Here is a 23,906-nt window from a genome sequence, read left to right as displayed (position 1 = left end):
CATAATACTAAGAGAAGAGTCTAGGGAGAAAATTGTGGCTTACCAATACCAGGCAACAAGACTCTTTTAGTAATGATTTTAAAAGTCAATATTTTCAGGATGAACTACAATAAGTGATACTAATTTTCAAATTAAAACAATAATAACTTTCTTCAATTTGGTAATTTTATATGAAAATCATGCTAAAATTATTATTCATAGAGCTGATCATATGTCAATAACTGCATAAATATTAATATTACTCATCACAAGGTACAATTTTTCTTATTTAAAAATTTTTAAAAACTCTTTTCAATTATTTTAGATATGTTTTAAAGTTTTTGCTCCTATTCCTTCTTCCTGGATTGCTGTACTCTCCTTGATTACTTTACCAACTCCTGTTTACTTTAAAAATTCGGGTCAGGAATCATATTCTCAACTAACTCTTCCATATCCCCCATTCTTCAAGAATAAATCAATTCCTTCACTTTATTACTTCTCTATATTGGACATTTCTAATATTGCACTTGTCACACTGTGTTATATTTACATACAGGTCCATTTCTCCTACTAAAGCAAATGCCTTAATATATTTATGATTGCATATCTTACACCAGCATAGCCCCTGGTACATAGTAATGTATTCAACACATGTTTACTGAAAAAATGGGTATGTGAATGAAATGGGTAGATGGCTAGATGGGTAGGTGGGTAGCTGCCTGTCCTGTTGGATATCTGTTACTCCTTAAAAAATGAGATGATCTCTTTAGCACTTTAAAAGAACATAGTAAAGATGAATCCACGAGTCATAGAATGATTGGTCAGAGTGGCCTAGCCTATCAGGAAGGATAGCAGGGAATGTATATGAATCGGGAACAACATATTTAAAATGTAATCTTTGGGAGCGCCTGGGTAGCGCAGTCGTTAGGCGTCTGCCTTCGGCTCAGGGCGTGATCCCGGCGTTCCCGGATCAAGTCCCACATCGGGCTCCTCCCACTGGGAGCCTGCTTCTTCCTCTCCCACTCCTCTGCTGTGTTCCCTCTCTCGCTGGCTGTCTCTCTGTCACATAAATAAATAAATAATCTTTAAAAAATAAAATAAAATAAAATAAAATAAAATAAAATAAAATAAAATGTAATCTTTGGGGACGCCTGGGTGGCTCAGTCAGTTAAGCATCCTCCTTCAGCTCAGGTCATGATCCTGGGGTCCTGGAAGGGGTCCTGGAATAGGGTCCTGCATCTGCCTGGCTCCTTGCTCAGCAGGGAATCTGCCTCTCCCTCTCCCTCTGCAGCTCCCCCTGCTTGTGTGTGCTCTCTCTGTCAAATAAATAAATAAAATCTTTAAAAGATAAGAAAAATAAAAATAAAATGTAATCTTCTCCATATCGGCAGATGGAAAAGAACTTCAGAAAGAAAATGTCAGTCCAAAACTATGCCTACTGTTCTTAGAACCAAGAATATAATAGCAATCTCACATAAGGGAAAACATCCTATTGGACTTTTCTGTTTTATAAAACCTAGTTTTCCTATTTATGGGAATATCCATGACGGGCCTCCAAATGCATATTCTTTAAAAAATCAAATTCGGTAACAACAATGAATATAAACAATGACAGCTGTGATTACGTCTTAGAAATTATAACGCATAGATATGTGTAGTCACAATCCACAGAAACACTTTTATATTCTTTGTTCCCATTTTTCTCAGTCTCAGTGGTTATCAACTATATGCTCTAAAGTTTCTCTCCCATGCCATTGCCACCATCCCCAAAATTTCTTCCACTTAGTCCATGGAGATCATTCCATTTCTAGACAACTCAGTTCAACTCTTCATTATCAGATCACAGTAGCCTCTCAGAATTCTGTTAATTTTCATTTTATAACTATTCCTCAGATTCTACACAACAGAGATACCCCGGGACCTAAAGCAATCAGCTAGAATCACGGTGGGGATGAGCTTCAGGGTGGGGGAGGCTACAAACACTTGTAAGAGTATCTCTTTTAACTCACCCTCAAATACTCATTGAGTGAATGATTATGACAAATATTGCGTTATTCAGAAAAATGTTTTACTCTTTCAGAGTGCAGACTCTGAGGTCAGTTGGACCTGTATTTATAAATGGATCTTCTACTTAATTAGAATCCATTTCCCCTACTGTAAGTGGGAAAGTACTGGTCCTTCCAGCATATAAATATTGTGCATATTCAATGGGACTTTTCAGATAAAACCCTATTCCAGGGCCTGGCAAAGAGCAGACATTCAGTAAATATTACCTATTATCATCATTGCCATTTTTATGAGGCAATTTTCTAGGAAAGTGGGATTTTCCTTAAATTACAATTTAAATAATGATTTGTCAATGTACTTTTTCCCCCACAGATGTGCCTGGGATTATAGTCCATATTGCTTATGACAAGATTCTTTCCTGGTGGTTTATCAAGGAAGAGGCTCTCATTCTGAGGCTCAGGTCTTTCTGTGGAAAACATGTTAATCTGCAAAGCTGTTTCATCAAACACTAGGATATGTGGCATAACCAGATCCCAACTTGGATGCACTGATTTTTAAGGGAATACCAGCCATCTAATTCCAATTCCATTGGCAGAGTCTTGCATGCAATTCTGGTTTAGGACCTCCTTACTTAACAAATATGATATGCTTCTTAATGAAACAAGATACTTTGTTTTACTTTCTAATAGTCTGTATGAATTATAAAACAAAACCAAAAGTAAATATCAGAGGAAGCATGAGGAATTGTCCTATTAGCACAAAATATGTCATGCGAAGCTGTTTTCATTATAAATTAGCCTTTATTTTATTCTGGAGCTGCAGAGTTCTCAATAAACCCTCTCTGCCTCTGGTTCTCAAGGACAAGGGTGGGTCACTGGCTCAGGATGCCTTGACATCGTTCCCTGCATTTCTCAGCCTAGCCTCTGATTAAGTGCTTGCTGCTGAACGTTACGAGGTCATCCAGCACTGAAAAAACGAACTGGGAAAACATATTTAGTGCTATATTTATTAGTGTGGGTATGTGTACATTCATATATGTACACACACTCCAAATAATTTTAAATTAAAGCATTTTTAAAATACTTAATGGAGGTTAAGCAGCATTTTTAACCTCTGTTCAAGTTATTGAATGGCATATTAAAACCAATGTGGCTCTAATGTACCTTCTAATGTGCACTGCTGCTTTAACAAATTGCCTATAAATTTTAGTTGAATTAAGCATATTCCTTGTACATTCATAGTAAGGTTAGGTTAATAATACATGAGGTTTCATTATATGCACCTTCCTTAATAATGTTTTTTAAGAAAGTGGGACAAGAATCTCTGGGCAATAGTCTAGTAGGGGCCAGTAATATTTACAGCCACAGATGAAAAAGGCAAGCTGAAGTCCAGAGGCTTGTGAGTTCATCCCTCCTGCCCTGCCCCACGCTTCTCCCTCCATGCCCCGCTACTCACACACATCGTGTGGAGCTTCTCCCCTGTGCTATATGATCTAGGTCTCTCAGATGTGCTTAAAGAAGTAGAAAGAAAGGTTCCGATGGCAGCGGTGTCTTTTATTGTGCATACTGCAGAGCTGGCTACTGTGAAACATCTGCTTATGATAAAGATACTTCAGGATAAGGGTTCTTTTTTTCAATGTAAATTTCACAGTAAGAGACAATAAAACCAGAAAACAAAATTCAAAGTAGTTTCTGAAGCTAAAGTGTAAGACCAAAAAAAAGGTCCACAAACACATTTTGACCTTTCCATATGCTACACCTATGTGTACAGAATACCTTGTTTTGTCAAAAAAAAATCCATTAGGTCTTTACACCACTGTTTTCTTTCCTCCCTGGCAGGGTAAAAACCACATCCTTTCTATATGTCATCAAAGGAGCACTCAGAGTTGCACCGTGCCTGTGCCTAAATAGAAGAGAATGTCACTGGGGTAATTTCTTTTTTTTTTTTTTTTTTTTGAGAGAGAGAGAGGGAGAGTACAAGTGGGGGGAGGAGCAGAGGGAGAGGGAGAGAGAGAATCTGAAGCAGGCTCCACAACCAGCACAGGGCCCATGGTGGGGTTTGATCTCACAACCCTGAGATCATGACCTGAGCCAAAATCAAGAGTCAGATGCTTAATTGACTGCACCACCCAGGTGCCCCACCCCTGGGGTAATTTTTACATGTAATTATTTATTACTTCAGGAAACACAGATAGAGTATCCACTAGGGAGACACTGCCCTATGTGCCCAGGACAGGGCACTGAACAATGTGAGGAACAGCAGTTAGACCTGTAGGCTGGAAAGGAACAAATGATCCAAAGACTCCTTAAAATGAGGTGAGAGAAAGGTCATGGGGGTTACGGTTCATGTGTGCCATGTTTTTTACCTACAAGGATGGGAAGGCAGTGGAAGATGGAGGGATACAGTCTGACTAAAGTTTGAACAGCATTCCCTTGGTGGCACATTAGGAAACGACTGTAGAAGAGTAAAGAGGAGAAAGGAAGTTTAGGAGGTTTGTCAGCTAGTCCAGAAGAAAGATGAAAATGGGTGAGTGGGGTGGTAAAAAGTGGACCAGTTCTAGGTTTATTTGAATGTAAAAGCATCAAGACTGATTTTGATAAGAGAGACAAGGGCTGTAGAAACAGAGGGGAATCAGAGGAGAGCTGCAAGGATTTAGCTGGAAAGATTATGACCCAGAAACTACTGGGACAACATTTCAGCTAAGGAGAGTTGAGCAATTTTTCCCTTCTGAAATCCCCAAAAATGAAATAAGAGAAAGAAGAGGAACTGAAAGTCAATGGCAGATGTCCACAAGTATAAGCTAAGCACTTGCAGTGGAGAGGCCAACAGTAAGCTGCTCGATTCAGGTAGTATAAGTCTAGAAAGAAAGGTGTGGAATTGAAGATTCCAGAGGTTTCTGAAGTCAGGTGTGAGGAATAGTTAATCCTCTCCAACCAGAAGATTTTCCCTCTTGTGTTTTGAGAGAAGACAATGAGTTTTCTCTTTAGAACTTAAACCAGAGAGTGCCTGGGTTCATCAGATGCAGGGACAAGTGCTACTGAATGCAGGGATTCTATATAAGGGTGCCTGTGATGGTTGGTTTCATGTGTCAACTTGAGTAGGCTTAGTGTCAGTTGTTTGGTCAAATACTAGTCTAGATGTTGTTGTAAAGGTGTTTTATAGGTTTTCCCAGAATACAAGAACACTAATCTACAGACAAAAAGGGCCCACTGAGTGCTCAGAAAAATTATTTAACAAAAGCACATCATCATGAAATTGTCAGAAATGAGGGTTATAGAAATAGTAGAAGCTTCTGGAATGTAAGAAAGAGGAGAGGAGCAGAGCTGGGGAGGAGCGGGGAGGGGAGGGGAGGGCAGGAGGAAGGAAGGAAGGAAGGAAGGAAGGAAGGAAGGAAGGAAGGAAGGAAGGAAGGAAAGGAGGAAGGGGAGAAAAGAATCTAATTGGCTCTGCAGGAAGATAACGATGAAATAATTTTTTGAGTGAAAATGATTCTATATAATGATAAAATTTCAAAGTTATGAGTGTGGAATAAAGTTATTTGCAGGCATTCAAAATTCTAAAAAAATTACTTTCTTGCCTATACTCTTTCTCACAAGCTACTAGAGTGTGTTCTCTATCAAATACACATATAAAATAAGAAAAAAGAACACATAGGATTTGGGAAATGGGATCCAACAAAGGAAATATGTGAAGGAAACTCTGAGTACAGCTGATGGATATACACATCTCCTATTGGTTCTGTCTCTCTGGAGAACCCTAACACAGATACTCTTCTTAAAACTCCTGATTATGGGGCGCCTGGGTAGCGCAGTCGTTAAAGCGTCTGCCTTCGGCTCAGGGCGTGATCCCGGCGTACCGGGATCGAGTCCCACATCGGGCTCCTCTGCTATGAGCCTGCTTCTTCCTCTCCCACTCCCCCTGCTGTGTCCCCTCTCTCGCTGGCTGTCTCTCTGTCACATAAATAAATAAAATCTTTAAAAAAAAAAAAAAAAAAAACTCCTGATTATTTCTCAGTGTGTTCAATTAAACCACTTACTGAGTGCATGCAATGTACAAGGAATTACATTAGTATTGTGGCTATGCAAGCTGAATAAAATAATCCTTGCTCTCAAGATATTGAAACTCTAACAAGGGAAATAACCAACTACACAAATAAGTTAAATACAAGAATGCTTTAAATATGCTAATTATTTTCATTAATAGGTATGATTCCCATTCTATATTTTCCTTAAAAGGGAGGACAATTTGCCATGAACCTTTGGAGAGGTTTTGTGACAACTGTGCTTAGGCAAATAGCCACTAAGATATTACTCTTCTTGAAAACCAGTGCTATCCGAGATAAATTCCAAAAAGAAAGAGGCCAGAGGGAGACAGAGGAGACCATCAAGGGGAAGAAAAAGATTGAGTATGACTTTCCAGTATTTTAATTTAAATTTAATTTGTATTTTTATCAAAATGTATATGTAGATAGTTTTAAAAATCAAATAGAATCTAAAGGCTCACTGCATATAACAGCAGTCCATTGCTCTGTCCTTCTCCCAGGAATCTCCCTGTCCACCTTCATCTGGCTTTTATTTCTGTATTTCTCTATAACATCCATATATTGTCCCATCTCAACCTTGAAAATTTAGATTAGTGTCTTTCTACAACAGAGGATGAGTATTCAGCTTTTTATATGCCTCCTCAATAATCCCTTTATTTGGTTAAATCAATATTCAGAGATTGACTATATGACTATATAACTCTATTTCACAGCTCTATCATATCATATGCTTTGATTATATTTCCTTTCTTGAAAAATTTGCCTTTAATTAGGAATTAAAGGCATCTCTTAGATGCCTTTTGTAGGAATCTCTTCAATATTTCTAGGAATCAAAACCCTCCAATAGAAATATACTCAAGAAAAAAAAAAGAACTATACACAAGAAATCTGTTTCTTTTTTCTTCTACTGAATTTATCAACTCACAGGGGGATCCAAAACCCTGATCCTCCCATTCTAATTTGAGCTAGTTGATCTCCAGTTCTGATGCAAAGCTATATCCTAGGTCAGAACAAAACACTCAATAAGCTTCGCAACAGATAATCACTCAAAAGGATATAACATCTGATCTATTAGCTTTGGCTGGTTTATTTAGAAAGAAGGATATATAAATCATGGTTATTTGTGCAGGAGACTGAGTGCCTTGTTTCCAAAATTAGATATATTAATAAATATTAAAAGAGAAAAAGTATCATCTTTGGATATTAAAAAAAAAGTGATTGCAAATTTGGAAAGATGATTCTGAAGCCAAAAGAGTGCAATATATTATAGCAGTCATGTAAGTCACCTGCACAGCCCTCAGTAATCATCCTGTTTTCTGGGATACTTACCACCTTGCTCCTACTTAAATAGTGGTCCCCAAAAGTCATGTTTTTATATGATCCTGATACTCCTGGCCATAGTGAATTGGCTCAGACATAGCCACCCTAACAAAACTGAGTCAATTAGAATTTCCTTCTTGGAATCGTAACCACAAATTAACTAATCAGTCTCCCTATTGCTAGAACAGTAATGGGATAGACATTTAACCATGCAGAGAGGTAGGGAGAAGGAGAGTGTGTCTTTCTCAAGACAGAGTGAGAGAGAGAGAGAGAGAGAGAGAGAGAGAAAATATATGGAAATAGTTGAATTAATGGATACGTATCAATGGGAGATTTCTAGTTCCTGAGTCCTGATTGCATTGCTCCATATCAGGTTTTGTGGGACAGCCAGTGATAATACAGCCCCCATTTATGTTGAAGCCAGTTCAAATTATTTTCTGATACATATATCTCAAAAAGAATGAACTCTTCATCAACTCCATCCCATCCATCTCTTTGGATTTACTTGTCCTGCAATGTGAAAGGAAAGGTATGGCTCAATCCTAAACTCAATTCCTTGTCATGGCAAAAAGGACTTCTGTCCTACCCATTTCTGACAAGCAAATATCCCTTTTGCTTGGCACTATGCTCCTTCACACAGGCTCAGATAACTCAGAGCTGGTTACATAGACAGAAAAACAATCAGCACAGCTGTTAAACACCTAATAAACATGTATATTCATCATGACATTATGATGATTTTATTATAAAGAAAGTATATAGTTCAGTTAGATCAGATAAGGGCAAGAAGCAAGCCGGGGATAGGGTCCATCTTTCTCCCGGTTGGCAAACACACAAAAAGATGGGTATAGTGAGACTAAACAGTAGTCTATTTTGCTAATTTGATGGCATTTAAAAATAATTCTAGATGCTCTTATATGATGCTAGACCATATAGCCCATTTAGTAAAAAACATTTGGTCAGCTTTATTCAGAAAATCAGTTCCTCATCTGAATATTTGGCATGGTATAGATAATTAACCCAAGTTTTCCTTTCTCTGGGAAGCAAAATTTATTCTTGCCTTTACTAGTTTAGACTTTGCTCTGTTATTAGAAGGGGAGTTACTTCAAGTTGAGAAGTTAAGTATTAGTTAGTCTCAATTATAAAATGTCTGACTGGCTGGGGTTCCTCTAAAGGGTCATCCCAAATATAGCAACACAGATACACCAAATAATCTTGAACATATTAAATAGTTATATCTGCATTCGTTGATAATATAAATACAACAATGTTGTTCAAAGTAGATTTTTTAGGAGTCCCAACCCCAAAACAAAGAGGAATCATCCAAAATGGTATAATGAAAATGACTGTGCACAGAACACATAACACATTTCTCTCTTACCTGGTTGACACTGATTACACTTTCTTCCTTGCCGATTAGGCAAACACAGGCACTGACCACTGATTGGGTCACAAATGGTCCCAGGTAATGTCCCCAAGGAGTCACACTCACACATCTGGCAGCCTTGAAAATTGCCACTGGTCAAATTGTACCTGTGAGGTGCACACTGATTACAGTGAAGACCTGTTACTCCTAATTTGCAAGGACACTGTCCTGTTGATTTGTCACACAGCAGAGAGCCATTTACTGTCCCAGTCTTATCACAGTTACAAGGCAGACAGAGGAAAGAATTATTTTGCTGGAGGTAGAAGTATCCTTCCAAACATTCATTGCACTGTCTCCCTCCAACACTGGGCTTGCAGATACACTGCCCTGTCTTAGCATCACAGACGGTCCCAGAGAGGGATCCAGCCATGTCACAGTCACAGGCCTTACAACTGGTGATGTCCAACCCGTAAAAGTGTTCTCTGCAGGTGTCACACTGAAGTCCTTTGGCTTCTTTCTTGCACTCGCACTGCCCAGAAAGAGGATTGCAGAGTTTGTTCACTGAGCCATGGAGGTTGCACTGGCAGGGCTCACATCCATCATCGTTAAAACTTCGGAGAAATTTAAATCCAAAATTGCAATGATCACATCTAAGCCCTGAAGATAAAATGTGTTTAAAAAAGTGAAAATGTGAAAAGATTCTACTCGCGCTTTCAAGACAAACAATGCTCCTAGCAACATTAAATGCAGACACAAAATGTTAAGTGTTTTCTCCCAGGTAATGCCATAGAGGCCTGGGCATATACTCAAAATACATAACAATAGTTCTTTTGGCAGTCATGTGTAGTTTTATTTCTGTAACGTGCTTTATGAAATTTTATTACTTAACATATAGAGAAATGCTTACTGGAAATGTTGCTTCTGTTATACATACTGGAGCTCTTTTCCTCTTTAACAAATACTAAAACTATTATTCTTAATTATTTTATGTTAACAAAATGTTCATGTAAAAGAATAGACAATGAAGTAAATTTTCAAAGCTACACTGAAGAATTACACATTACTTATTTTCCTAGAAATCAGATGATACTACAATGTTTAACAACATATTGAACTGATAGCTATTTTTGTATAACAGTATATATGCTTCTGAATATCACACCTTTAAATAATTAATATAAATAAAACTTATCCAGAGCAATTTTTGTTTCAATGCTTTTATATGGTCATATATTTTATTATTTTCAATTAATATAAATTATGCTCTCCTTGGCTCATAAAGCAATCACATCGCTTGTCATATTGTGTGATTCAGGACATTCCTCTTTAAACACTAAGTAAATTCTGCTGTTACAGTACTTCTATTTAAAGGAGTGCATATATACATTTCACAAACAGAGAAAAATATTTTATCACCTAAACTTAAATCTCTGACAACTTAGGTTAGTTTCAGGGAGAGTATTAAAAGGAAAGAGAGTAAAACAAAAAATTTTGAATAGCAAAGGCTGAGTTGCAAAATACTTCCCTTAGATAGTTTCCACACACCTGGGAGTTTAAATAACTGACTATGTGGGGTTGAATCAATGGAAACATTTATTTCAAGCTATGATCGCAATAAAAAAAAATTAGTCCTAAAATAACAGTCAAAAACACACTCAGGAACTCATATGTAGAAAAGCATTTCTTAAGCGGGAAGGAAATGCATAATATATATGTATATATATGGATAAAAATTCAAGAACTCCAATGGAAGGCAAGTTCTTTAACAGTGATGAATGACTCACCTAAGGCATATCATTTAATTTCAATAAGGAAAATAAAAAAGGACCACTATTGCTGCAAATTTTAAAAATAACTGTATTGTTAACAAGAATTATGACTCATTTTGAACTATTAAAATTGGTCTACATGGATTCATATCATATCAGTTTTAAAAATATGCGCAGTGCTTATTTGAATATGCCATACATATTCCTGACAGGCAATCTATTCCTAACGATACTCAGGAAGGCCTACAGGGCATCACATTCGGTGTTAACAAGAGCAGGCGAGTTAGCACACTTGGCATTTAATTCACATTCTTCTCCCTTTTTATTCTAGATGAATGACCTACTTTAATAAAATTATTGGTGCTAATGTATTTTACTGGTGATAGAATCATTAGTAAGATTTAACAGTTTTGCTAACTCTAACAGTTTGCTTTCCGTAACGAACACAACATACCCTGGTATTTTTGGCTTTTTTTATATTAACAAGGTAAAATTGAATAAGGGTATTTGCTAATCCCATTAGGAAAAGAAACCTATATGTACACATATCAAGTTTATGTTTTTATTAAAAATGCTGCATGTGCAGAAATAACTCTAGAAATAAGAATATCAAAATGATGATTTTATCCTCAAAAATATATCTATTTGTATTTTTCTACAGAAAACTAGCTGGGTCAGTAAGACACATAAATGACAGGGAAGTCATAACAGTTTAAATAAAGAGCAAATTTTGATTTTCCCCCTTTTCTTAAGCTCTGGATCTAACCATCACAGGAAAGATTTCATTGTTATAGAAAAATAAACATTTCATTGTCTTTAAAGGTCTGTCCTTAAATTCTGTTTTCAGATCATGAATTTAAAATATATATCATATTAAAGAACAAAGGATGACACACAGATTGAATTCAAAGGTCTTGGAATTCATTTAGCATCACAGATAGCACTTATAAAAAGATATGCTGCTCTTTACAAGTTGCTCATTTTTTTCCCCAAAAAGCTAGTTTTTGTATGCTTGAAATGTTTAAGGGCAAGTTATATTGAAGATTTTGATGTAATCTTTCTTTAAACTAGAGAAATCTTGTGTCATATCATTAACCATGTCCATATTCTTTTTTAGTAAAGTAAAATGAAATGCTTGTCTGGCTGACTTATATAAAATGAGGTATGTATTCTACCTATAGAAAAGATAAAAGAATTACCTTTAGACTTACAGCGCAGAAATGAAAATGTTATTCTGAATATGTTCATCTGTATGTGTACATGTTTGTATGCATTTTTATGTGTGTGTGTGACTGCCAGGCATGTTTTCATTATTATAAGGTTCAGGTTAGTGTTAGAAAAACCACGGAAGACTTGGTGTCTTGAATGACAATAGAAAGGTAAAGGTCTTTTTTAAACTTCCTATGTGAACCAAGACATGTTCAGTTAAAATACAAGACTCACTTCATCAGGAAACTTTCCTCTCATAATATTCTCATATATCAACATTTCAAAGTGCATTATGTACATAGTGCATTTTGGGCACTTGATAAATTTTGTCCTTCTGTGGTTGTGGTTCCCCTCGAAAATGCTGGATGTAATAAATTGCTATAATCAAATCTAACTTCTGAAAAATACCTGTGGGAGTAACAAACAAAAAAGCAGTTCTTGTATAAAAAAATGATAAATAACACTGAAGGTAGCTGTTTATTATAATCAGCTTGACACTGAATTACAAAATTAAAATTATGTGGCCCTTTATAACTAACCCTACCAATATACATGATCTGTGGAATTATGTTGACTTATTTTGCATTTCATAGGAACAGTTCAAAGAAATATAATAGAAAAAAATGGAAAGATTTATCACAAAGGACCCTGTAGCACAGAATATTTTGAAAAAAATCCATTTATTTTGGTCTATTAAGAAAACTAGCATGAAAATGATTTGCTTAGAACTCATTAAGTGTAAAACATTTTGAAAAAGTGCTAATTTTCAAAAAGAAACATCTATGCAGTAAGCAAATTATATTTTTTCTATGACTTATTAGTATGGGACCATGTGAACTAAGGCATCTACAAAATAAAGAAACTTCTAAAGGGTTGATTAAACTAAGCTTCAAGCCGTAGTTTGATAGAATTATTAATTTAATCATTTTTAGACAGTTAATTTCATCCAAATTGTTTTTTTTTTCCAGCCTGCCTTGAGCAAGGAAATTTGTTTTACTCTTCAGTTAAGAAATCAAATAGAGAATTTTATTCCAGATGGTAATAGAGATGTGACTGTAAACTTTTGCATTACACATACCAATAACATTTGCTTTGCACTTGCACTGGCCTGAATTTTGGTGACAGGTAATGTCTCCATCCACTGTCCCAGAGGTGCTGCAGTTACAGGGGCTGCAGCCATCAGGATCCGACTCTCGTAGATTGTAGAATCCAGTTTGGCACTGATTGCACTGTCTGCCAGACACATGTCTCTTACAATTACACTGGCCTCCAATCTAGAGGAGAGACAACATTTTGTAGAATGATGAACGTATCTATTTTTAGATAATTTGCTCATTAGGTACAAGACAGGGAGGGAGGGAGGAAAAAAAGAAAAAAACTTTAAACAGACAAGAAGGTAATAAGGTATGTTTCCTCCTGACACAAAACATGGGAAGCTTCGGCAGGGTGAATATATAGAACTGAATGAAAATAAACCCCAGAGAAGTCAGTAGCATGGGACTAAAAGGGAAACGTGGAATTAAGCACTAAGCACCATAGAAAGAAATCAAAATATAGTCCTGTGGAGATTGAAAATAGAAAAGAGCCGGCAGTTAATTTAGTCTTGCAATTTTTCCTCTCTGTTTTTTGTTCCCCTCATCTACTATCTCATTGACCCAAACTTGCTTGATACGTGGTGCTTAAATTAAGGACAGACCTTTCTATAGTAATATCATCCTGTCAATGTCTTAACAATGTTTAAAATAAAGTTCCTTGTTAATAGAACCATTTGTGCCTACTGATACAGACCCTGATAACTTTAAAAAAACAACAACAGCAACACACACACAATTCTGCTTTTAGGAATATTTCAGCATATTTATGGTTCATTTGTAACATGACGTAGTCACATTAAGTATATTTAGCTGATTTATATTGTGGTAAAAAATAGTTCTTTGTTTCAGAGCACTGTCAAGTAAAATAACAGCTGAGAAAAGGAGTATTTTTCTTCTTCAAGCTCCTGTTTGAGAATGAAATACACAAAATATATAATGCTTATCTACTATATACATAAATAATACTATGTTGGTTAAAAAAAGATAATCAAGAGCCTAAACTTTTCAGAAGGGAACATATGCATATAAAATGTGAAACTAATATGAGAAATTTAAAAATAACTCAGGACTTGAAAAAGAGATGCCAGTGTAGACATCAAATCAAATCTCTTATAAAGTCACTGGCATTTCTCCCCAATTTCCCTTCACATGAACTGAATCCAGCTCTCCACAATTGTTGGCAGGTTTATCAACCAGGGAAGCCATGTCTGATTTACCTTTCATTGCAGGTACACTCAGTTACAAAGATGTAGACAAGGGTTTTTTAATTAAGGAATTTTAAGAAATCTAACACTGCTTCATTCTTCCTCATCTGTGATATAGGGAATACACTGGAGTCATTACTTACGAGGGTAAAATGATTTATATAAAAATGTTGAATACTCTGAAAAACAGAAGTGTATACACGCACCAGGTGTAATTGTAGATTAATAATGACCCTCGATATCAAAGATACATAAAGATATGCAAAGATTATGAATGATCTTTGTACTCAGCTACGTCTCCGCCCCCCACTCTTATCCACTGGACTCTTATCCAGTCCCATATAATCCAGATCATTACTCAAGACAGAGATTTGATTTGATCTGCAAAAATAAGTGGCATTTATTGGTGGGTATGTGTTATATATAATCATGAAAATCTACTAGGTCTCTGATTATACACTTTGCTGCTAATAAGATAACATGGTTTTACTACCATTTTCTTAACCTAAAAGTTTGTATAACACATATAAATTATACTGTCTTTAAATGAGTTATACCTTAAAATGTGGCTTAAAAGTCAGTGAAAAATGCTTTGTAGTTTTATGAAAAGTTTTCATTGTAATCAGGTTCTCAAAATTCACCTGAAAATACAAATTACATCTGTACAGCTCAGTTTCATTTATTTTTTTTAGTATTTACTTATTTTTATTTTAGAGAGAGAGAGAGAGCATGCTCATAGAGGGGCAGAGGGAGAGGGAGAGAGAGAATCCTCAAGCAGACTCCCCGCTGAACATGGAGCCTGACCCAGGGCTCTGTTCCAGAACCCTGAGATCATGACCTGAGCCAAAATCAAGAGTCAGATGCTTAACGAACTGAGCCACCCAGGCACTCCCAGCTTCATTTATATGATGACATAAAAATCTACTTAAATTCTGAGACTAATTCCTGTCCACCAAGAAGTAGAAAGTAAGAAGGGTGTGCTTCTCCCCTTTAAAAATACACTTGCAAAAAGTCAGATACAACATTTTTCTGTTTCTATGCTCTTTGGTAGAATACATTTACACTAACCCAATTAAATAATGCAGCCCTGCATAAGTCACGGGATGAAAGGTCCAACATAGGGAATATAGTCTATGGTATTATAATAGCATTGTATGGGGACAGACAGTAGCTACATTTGTAGTGAGCACAGTATCATGTATAGAGCTGTCAAATCACTATGCTACCCACCTGAAACTATGTAACATTGTATGTCAACTATACTTCAATATAAATAAATAAATAAATAAATAAATAAATAAATAAATAAACTCCTGTAATTATTATCCCCAGAAAGGTAAGGTAAAAGTAGTATTCACTAAAAAATATAGAAAACAAAAAGCCTTAAGAAAGAAACAATCTGTGAAGTAAGGAATACATTAGGCAAAATAAAAATCTCAAGAAGAAGACTGGAAGAGAAAGTTGAGACAATTCTTGAGAAAGAATAATAAGGATAGAGATGAAAAGCAAAATAAAAATAGAGCACTTCCAGGTGGACAAAAGTAGAAAAGAAATGAGGGAGGAAATTACCAAAGAATTAATACAAAATAAACATTTTTCCAGACATGAAGCTACAATTTAAAAGGGCTCATGATCGTGCTAGTGAAATTAATTGGGGGGGAAGGGGGGGTCATCACATACAATCCCATAAAGTAGTCAAATACTGGAAATTTTAAAAAAGGACAAAATTTTCCAGAAACAGTAAATTCCATATAAGAGAACTATAAAATATCACTGAAGTGTTCTGCATTATTATTGTAATTCAGAACACTGCATCATAACTTCCAAATTGTGAGTAAAATTATTTGCCAATCTAGAATTAAAAACCAGGTCAAACTATCAGTTATCAGTGAGGAAAGAACAATGACATTTTTCAGGCATGGAAGGATTTAAAAATTATAACTCCCTGTCTCAGGAAGCTAGTGGGGGATATGACTCCAGCAGATAAAAGAGGAAACAAACAATAGCAACAACAATGTAAAGCATGGGATCAAGGAGATGAAGATTCAGAGCTATGTGGAAAGTCTCAGGCTAATAGCTGAGCAGGAGGCCCAGAGGGCCATTGGTCCAGATTAATCCACAGGATGGAACATTTGAAGAAGGTGGGGCTCTACAAATGGAATAGTTGTACCTGGACATATTAAAAATTTAAAAAATAGTATACATAGGCATGTAGCAAAGATGTCAACATATGGGGGGGAAATTAGGGAGAGACATACAAAAAGCTAAACAGACATAAGCAAAGGAATTATTCAACATTAATTATTAAATTATTTTATCTTTATTAAATTATTAAATACAGGCAGAGTAAAAGATTATGGATATTTTTGAAGACAGAGGCAACATGTTTTGCTGGCAGATTATACATAGCTGCTAAGAGAAAGAGAATTCAAAAGTGATATTATGGCTTTCGACATGACCAACTGGAAGGACAGAGTTGCCATTAACCAAGATAGGAAAGGCTATGGGTGAAGCAGATTTGGAAGGAAATCAGGAGATCAGTTTGGGACACATTAAATTTGAGACATCTGCTAGATATTGAGTATTTAATTGAAAACATGAGTGTGGAATTCACTTTAACATTGCCTGTGTGCTGACAACATTTGAAGTTAAGTATCACCAAGGGAACAAATGTGGATAGAGGAAAGATCCATAAAGAGGGAGGAATAGGGATCAAAAGTGTTTTGAAATGGAAGAAATAGCAGCATGTTTATTTGCTTAAAGGGAGGACAAAGCACAAGCGTCCACCTTGATAACGCAAGGGAAGGAAAAAGTCGAGCGCAGGCCCTTACTCACTGGGCATTATGGCCTCTCCTTTGGGAAGTTGATGTCTACCCATTTCCAGCCTTTTCCAATACTGAGTTCCTCCCAACTTAAAGCATGTTTCCCTCTTCTGTTATCCTATAGCATTTTATTGCTGTATTATACCATCCTGCAATTTTCTAGTGTCTAACCTATAATTATTATATGCCTCTCTGAAAATACCGCTTCCCAGTGTACCGTTTGGCTCAGCAACCAAAGGGCCATAACCTTGTGCACCTTTCTACCACTCATGGATCCAACAGGATGCCTGACACATAGAATCACTTATAATATTGCAAGCAGAGTGCTACAATGCTTTATGTATTTTTCCTATTTATTAACAAACAATCCTGTGAGGTATTATAATATCCAAAGGAAAATGAAGTGACTTTTCCAAGGCTTAGCCTAAATGGAAACCAAGGGCTCCATGTATGGTTGCAATCCTGCGTGCTAACACTATGCGATCGTGTCTTAGAATTTAACACTCCTATCCTGTCTCAACTAAATGGTGTAAGTTCCTTAATCATTTGGAGGTAGCATAATTACTAGTCACAGTATAAACTATACTCTGCCCCCTAAATCTACCTAAATCTTAGTTTATTTATATAAAATGAGCATAACTATATCTACATCTGTTGTCAGGATTAACTGAGATTATTAATCTAAAAGTATCTAGTATCATCTCTGGATCATCAGTAAGAGGTTGGTAAAGATAAGGTATGATAATTACTATATTTCACACTGGTATTGAATGAATACAGTAAATTCATCAAATGACTGATGGTCAAACATTTTCACCCTTTGAGAATACTTGACGGATGTGTGGCAGGCACTTGCAAAGTAAAAAGGCCAATCATTTGCATCCTGAAAGGTTTGGATGTCCCCTCCAGCTACATAGCCTCTTTCCCGCCTATGACTCTTCTCCCAGATTTCAACACAGCTAACTCCCTTACCTCCTTCAGGTCTTAAATCAAATGTCACATTCTTGATGAGACCTGTCTTGACTATATATACGCAATGGCAAGTCCCTTCCTTAAAATGGCACTCCCACAGTGTTCTACACTGTCCAATTTCCTCAAGGGCACTTTACTTAGTAAAGAAATTTACTTATTTTTACATTGACTGATATTGTTCTTTCTCATCTACTCCCAAACCCCATTATGATGGAAGTACCACAACAGCAGGAGGTTTAGCCATTTTACCTTTTGCGAAATGCATGACACTTCATTTTACAGAAGAAACCAAACCTTAGGCAGACAGGTAGTAAGTGGCCTAACCCCTAAGCCCACACTCATGGCCACTGCACTAAATTCACTCTGCTTATGATCAGTTACAAATCTAACGATAGCAGCAGGAAGTCAGGGTAATGGCCTGTGCCTGTGAGGAGACGGGTGCACAGAGCAGAATCAGGCAAGCACTCCAGTTACCATTTTGCGAACTTCTCTGAAGAGCACTGATGTCTGCTAATGGCTGCTGTACATTGCCTCGTGACCACACTCAGGACCTCTCCATTTTGGACCATACTGCAAAAGCCTGCCGTACCAGGCTAGGTAGCAACGGTAGATACACACAGTCCATCGTGTGACAATTCAAACCATGAATTTGACAGAGGCATTTGTGACAGTCGAAAAGAATAAGATTCTGCAATAATTATCTTAGCTTTCTCAGCTCTCATCTCCATTAAGAGATGAAATTCCATCAGGGTGAATTCAAGGCATTGGACAACCCATACCTGATTTCTTTTGTGTTTAATGAAAATATGAAGTATGATTTCAAAATTAACAAATTAGGTGAGCACAGTCAATATTTATCAGAGTTTCTTTGTAATGTACATTATATTTTAAGTAACCTAAAGCAACACTTCTAAAACAGCAGAAATATATGTCTTCCCATGTACTCATCTGGCCGGCGGTAGAAAAAATCTAGTTGTTATAGATTACATGTTCTCACTGAGCTCACTGAAAGCCAATGAGATAACGCTGATGTTGCCAAGCAGAGTAAGAATTTGAAAAGCAAACTCGAAAGTTTAAGAACAGGAAGTCTGCCCTGAAAATTAAAGTGGATTTGGAGGGTATTGTTTGAACAGAAAAGAAATACAAATGAGAGCAAAAAAGACATCTTTTAGGCGGTGAGTACATTCTTCAGAATAGTCTTTTCTTTTATAGAGACTATAGACTTTTCTTTCATAGAAATTCTTAAACTTGCATTTTTCCCATTGAGGAACTCATGCATTCACGTAGTTATTCAACAAATGTTTGCTCACACACAGCCACACAGTACGCATCTTGCAAGTTGCATAAGGTCACATTACAAGAGAAATACCTCTCAGTTCGCACCACTTCTTCCCTCAGAATTGCCATCAGTACCCAGCAAGTACATATAGAATGATTTCTACGAATCTGTTCCTTTCCCCTTATCTATTTAATAAACTATCAAATTTTCATCTAGTGCAATTCTGATAATGATACTCCTGTCACATTTTTAGGTGACGCAGATTCAGAAAATAAGAGGACACTCTGTAAAAAAAAAAAAAAAGTTAAAATCAAGTGAAGGTTGTTTTGCTTTTTTTTTTTTTGAAGATATAGTTGCTTATACTTATAAGATATGATGCATCCATCTTCAAGTCTATAATGCCTCTTTTTTTTAATTATTTTTTATTATATTATGTTAGTCACCATATAGTACATCCCTGGTTTCTGATGTAAAGTTCGATGATTCATTAGTTGCGTATAATACTCAGTGCACCATGCAACTCGTGCCCTTTTGCTTTTTATTATCACCAGGTACTAGGAATGCTAAACAAGGCTTGTGATACATTACTCCTCCCCACTGGGGTGGACTGCTTCCAATGCCTCCTCCACACTAGGAACACCACTATGTCACTCCTGTGCTCATGGATATTCAGTAGCTCCCTATTGCTTAACCTAACAAAGTCCAAAACCCATGATGGGGCCTCACCGTGCCTCTCTAGTCTCTCATAACATAATGTTACCTCAGTGATGGCCCCAGAGTTTCTATAGGAAGGGCTGGATGGCAGCAATCTGGCTGGAAACATTGCCTAGGGATTTGTAGCTATATTTGCCTTTTCTTTTTTCATTTTGTACTACATCTGACCTCTGTTAGAATTCTGAATAGAAGTTGTAAGAGAAAACATCCTTGTTTTGTTCCTGATAGACTTTCTTTCAAATGGTTTGTCACGTTATGGTATTAGGGTTAGGTAGCCCTCACAAAATGACTTGGCAAGTATATACTTCTCAGTTTTCTAAAAGTTTATGTAGGACTGATAGGATTCATTCCTTTATGTTATCAAAGAATTCACCAGTGAAGTCTGTGGGCCTGAAGTTTTCTTTCTTGAAAGGGAATTTTGTAATGTGAATTCTGATTACAGATTCAATGTCTTTAATTTGTATGAAGTATTTAGATTTTCTATTTCTTCCTAGGTTTGTATTAATGTTCTATTTCTTCTTATATTAGTTTCATGTTAACTTGTCCATTTCACTTAAGATGTCAAATTAGAAAAGAGTTATTCATGATATCATATTTGTAGAATATGCTGTGATGTCCTTTTTTATAAACAATTTCTGATGTTGGCAATTTGCATTTTCTCTCCTTTTTACTGATGAGTTTATCAATTTCATTAATCTTTTCAAGGAACTAACTTTGAGTTTCTTCATTCTCACCGTTTGTCCAATTTCTGTCTGGCTGATATTTCAGCGTTCCTTTCCCCATTCCATCAACTCACTCTGTGCTTCGTTTGCTTATTTTTCCTTTCCCATCATTAGTCTTCTGGCTCAGAAAATAGTCAGCTTCACATTAATGCCTGGCTGCTTACCTGATGAGGAGTCATTTTGCCATTCATTCCCACTTGCCTTTAGGGCCTCTTTTTCAGTTTCGTAAGAGGCTTAAATTACCCATAAAGAACTCAGTTTGGATAAGTACAGGAAAAGCTGAGTTAGTGCGGTTGAGCATTGTGGTGAGGAGGTGAAAAGTAGAGGGAGGAATAGGCTTTGACTGATAAAGTAGGTTGAAAAAAGAGAAATGGGAGCCATCACAATAGAAGGCAAACAACAAGAGCTCGCTTGGGCTTGCATTTTTTCCATATACTTTAGATATCTAAGTTAGGCAATAAAAATTGAAAGACCCCAGAAGAATCAGTGGTAATGTTTATATGGTCACAGAGTCCTTAAGTCTTTCCAAATCCTAACATACTGACAGAACTAAATAGCAAAACTAAAAAAAAAAAAAAAAGCCACGAATAATATTTATAACAAAAGTAGGTGACCAGCTATCCACAGAAACCCCCAAAAAGTAGCAAGTGGGAACAAACCATCAATAGTCACAAGACCTGCATGGTATCATCATCTGTGGGGGAGAAAGCAGACAGAATTCACAGAGCATCTGACGTTTGAAGGACCTAAAAACTAGAGAACCCAAGTGCACTGTACCAATTTGAGAATGGGCAACCGAATCTAAAATGGGTTTCATTGACCCAACAACAGTTATTGCAAGAGATCTGCGGTGGGAATTGAAGTCTGGAATAATCCAGTTTCCATGAACTCTCAGACTAACCAGGGCACACTTCCACGGCAAGGCCCCACACTTAGGAGAAACTATTGAGAGTGGATGGGCACAGTTGATGGTTAATACAATACCCACCTAAAAACAGAAATTCTAAAATCAAGATGGCTTTATCATTGGCAATGAAAAAAAAAATAAATCTTCACAAAGTTTCTTTTAGAATAATAGTAGTAAACAAGACATTTCAGGAAAGATAAATTTAATTCACTGGTTTCTGTTTCTCTTATTTACTATTATGTACACCTTGACTAGAACAGTGCCTGGTACATCGTAGTATGCCTGAGATATATTGTTTATTAAGTAAATTAATTAAAGTCAGTTGTTATGTAACTGAAATGTATTCAGGAGATACTGTCAAATATAACAGGAGTTATAAAAATCGCAATTTCTACTCAATTTTGGTAGAGAATTAGTTGTGACTATAATAGATTCTTTATAGACTACCTGCCCCAAATTCTTCTCTATTAAAGTAAAACAAACAAACAAACAACCAACCTATATACTCATAGTTTTCAAAATATTTATCTCAATCAAGCAATACCATTTTTAAATACTGAGAATTTTGGGATACACAATTCTACAACATATGTTCAGTTTATTCCAAAGTTGAGTTCTTCGATTATCCACAAATAACTCAGACCTATAGAATTAAAAGTCCCAGGAGGTTGAGCCCAGGAATCTCCATTTTTAAAAAGTGGCATTGGTTATTCTTATGAACACTAAGATTTAAGAACTAGTTCTTGAAGTACTTGCTACCTATTCTATCACTGCACTAAGTAAAGTGCTCCTTGAGACTCAGTCTTACTCGTTTTTCTTCTTAGTCATGCATCTTATTAAATTATTGTCAGGTCCATCGCTGAGCATCAAAGAAACATCATCTTCCAGAACTAAGTCAATATTGAGGTATTCGTACTACTAAATATATGAATGTAAATTCTGACAATAGACTTATTTTAGCAATTTTTTTAAAAAAGCATTTATGAAACATCTAATCATTTGCAGAATTTCTGGTGCTTCTAAGGAAAAATACATCTATCTATCTATCCATCCATCCATCCATCCATCTATTGTCTATCTATCAATTGATCTTTACACAGTATATTTTCCCTGCTAGGAGCTAGCTCAGCTCTAAGATGTGGACCCTTAAAAACTACTACATATTTCTAGTATAGATACTTCTTTCCTTAAGCTTCTGACTCCCTTAAGAAATGTCCACATTAATATAACAGGCTCCCTTTGTAAGATACTCATTCTACTTCAAAAATAAATAAATGAATCTACAGTGGTTTCTGCCACATATAAATATCACAAATTAGAGAATGCCAGGTGAATACTGTACATCATAATACTTGTTTCCATTTAAGCGTTTTGTGACACTGCTGTTTATCATCTTGCTCAGCTGTCGAAAATACTCATTTGAGAAGAAAGCCTTCTACACTGGTGTAAAACCAAGATGTGTTTTCTTTTCCATTCTACAATGTCTATCATTTGTCAGGCTGGTATATTTTTATAGCTTCCCTTCCCCTCCAAAAGGCATTTCTGAGAAACTGCTTTCCAAACTTCCCCACCACAATCTCTGAGGAGTAGTGCAAAAAGGTAAAATACTGAAGCATGCTCAAAGTCATAGTAGGAATGGAATACATTTTTTCTCAATACTTTGAGTGTTCAAGACGGAAAGAGTGTAAAGAGGTTCCCCACACACTGTTGTTCCCAGCAATGTTACATACTTGAATGGTTTTAAGAGGAAGTACTATAATTATAGTCCTTCTAGTTCTCAAAGGGGTATAATTTCATATTGCATCATCTTTTCGTTTGTTTGTTTTAGGTCTCTTTTGCTCAGAGATTAGAAGCTATAACTTGTGAAAGATGCACGCAGTATATGTCACCATGTTAAATGAGAACATTTCATAAATGTCATCTATCTGAATGGCACAACTACACAATATAGTCTTATTGTAAGCCGCTGCAAAATTAATACAGTAGTTATTAACAAGATGGTGTTTGGACTTTATCAATATGAAATATCTCAGTAACATTTAGAAAGTATTTCCAACATGAATAAATACATTTTGTATGTCTATAGTTAATGGTGTGTAGAAATATGCTGTTTGGAAAGTTAACTTCTTTAGTTTAAAGGTTATGTTTTATTTTGGTGAAAGTGATCAAAATTGCTGTGAATTTACATGATAGAATGCCGGCTTACTATTATGTTAGTTTGTTGAACCAGTGAAAAAGTAAATCTCAAATATATTGAGAGGAAGGTGCCCATATGAGATGATAAAGAAACTAAATAAATCAGGCTTAAAAGAAAATACCTTTACAAAATATTCAAATTAGCTTATGTGTAAGATAATAAGCTGAATCCTTGGTATAAACTAAGCACTAGGGTGCTATATTACCTCTTTAATATCGCCCAAATCTCCATTTGAGAATTACATTGGTTCCAAGAAATTAATTTGCCAATTATGTACACATTTTTATTTCCCAAATATTAAG

The 23,906-nt window shown here is 36.0% G+C and overlaps 1 protein-coding gene across 1 annotated transcript in view; it reads right to left on the bottom strand.

The window, feature by feature from the left end:
- Positions 1–23,906, bottom strand: part of USH2A (usherin) — a 676,781-nt gene that overhangs the window by 532,386 nt on the left and 120,489 nt on the right. The window contains exons 11-12 of the mRNA XM_040636016.1: positions 12,771–12,966; positions 8,730–9,371 (exon numbers count right to left, since the gene is read on the bottom strand). Coding sequence (XP_040491950.1) covers positions 8,730–9,371; positions 12,771–12,966 — 838 coding nt within the window. The remainder of the gene's footprint in view (positions 1–8,729; positions 9,372–12,770; positions 12,967–23,906) is intronic.

Source organism: Ursus maritimus, unplaced genomic scaffold, assembly GCF_017311325.1.
Source record: "Ursus maritimus isolate PB19 unplaced genomic scaffold, ASM1731132v1 scaffold_2, whole genome shotgun sequence".
NCBI lineage: Eukaryota > Metazoa > Chordata > Mammalia > Carnivora > Ursidae > Ursus > Ursus maritimus.
Note: the sequence above shows the minus strand (reverse complement) of the source record. Positions and strands in the feature narration are given on the sequence as shown.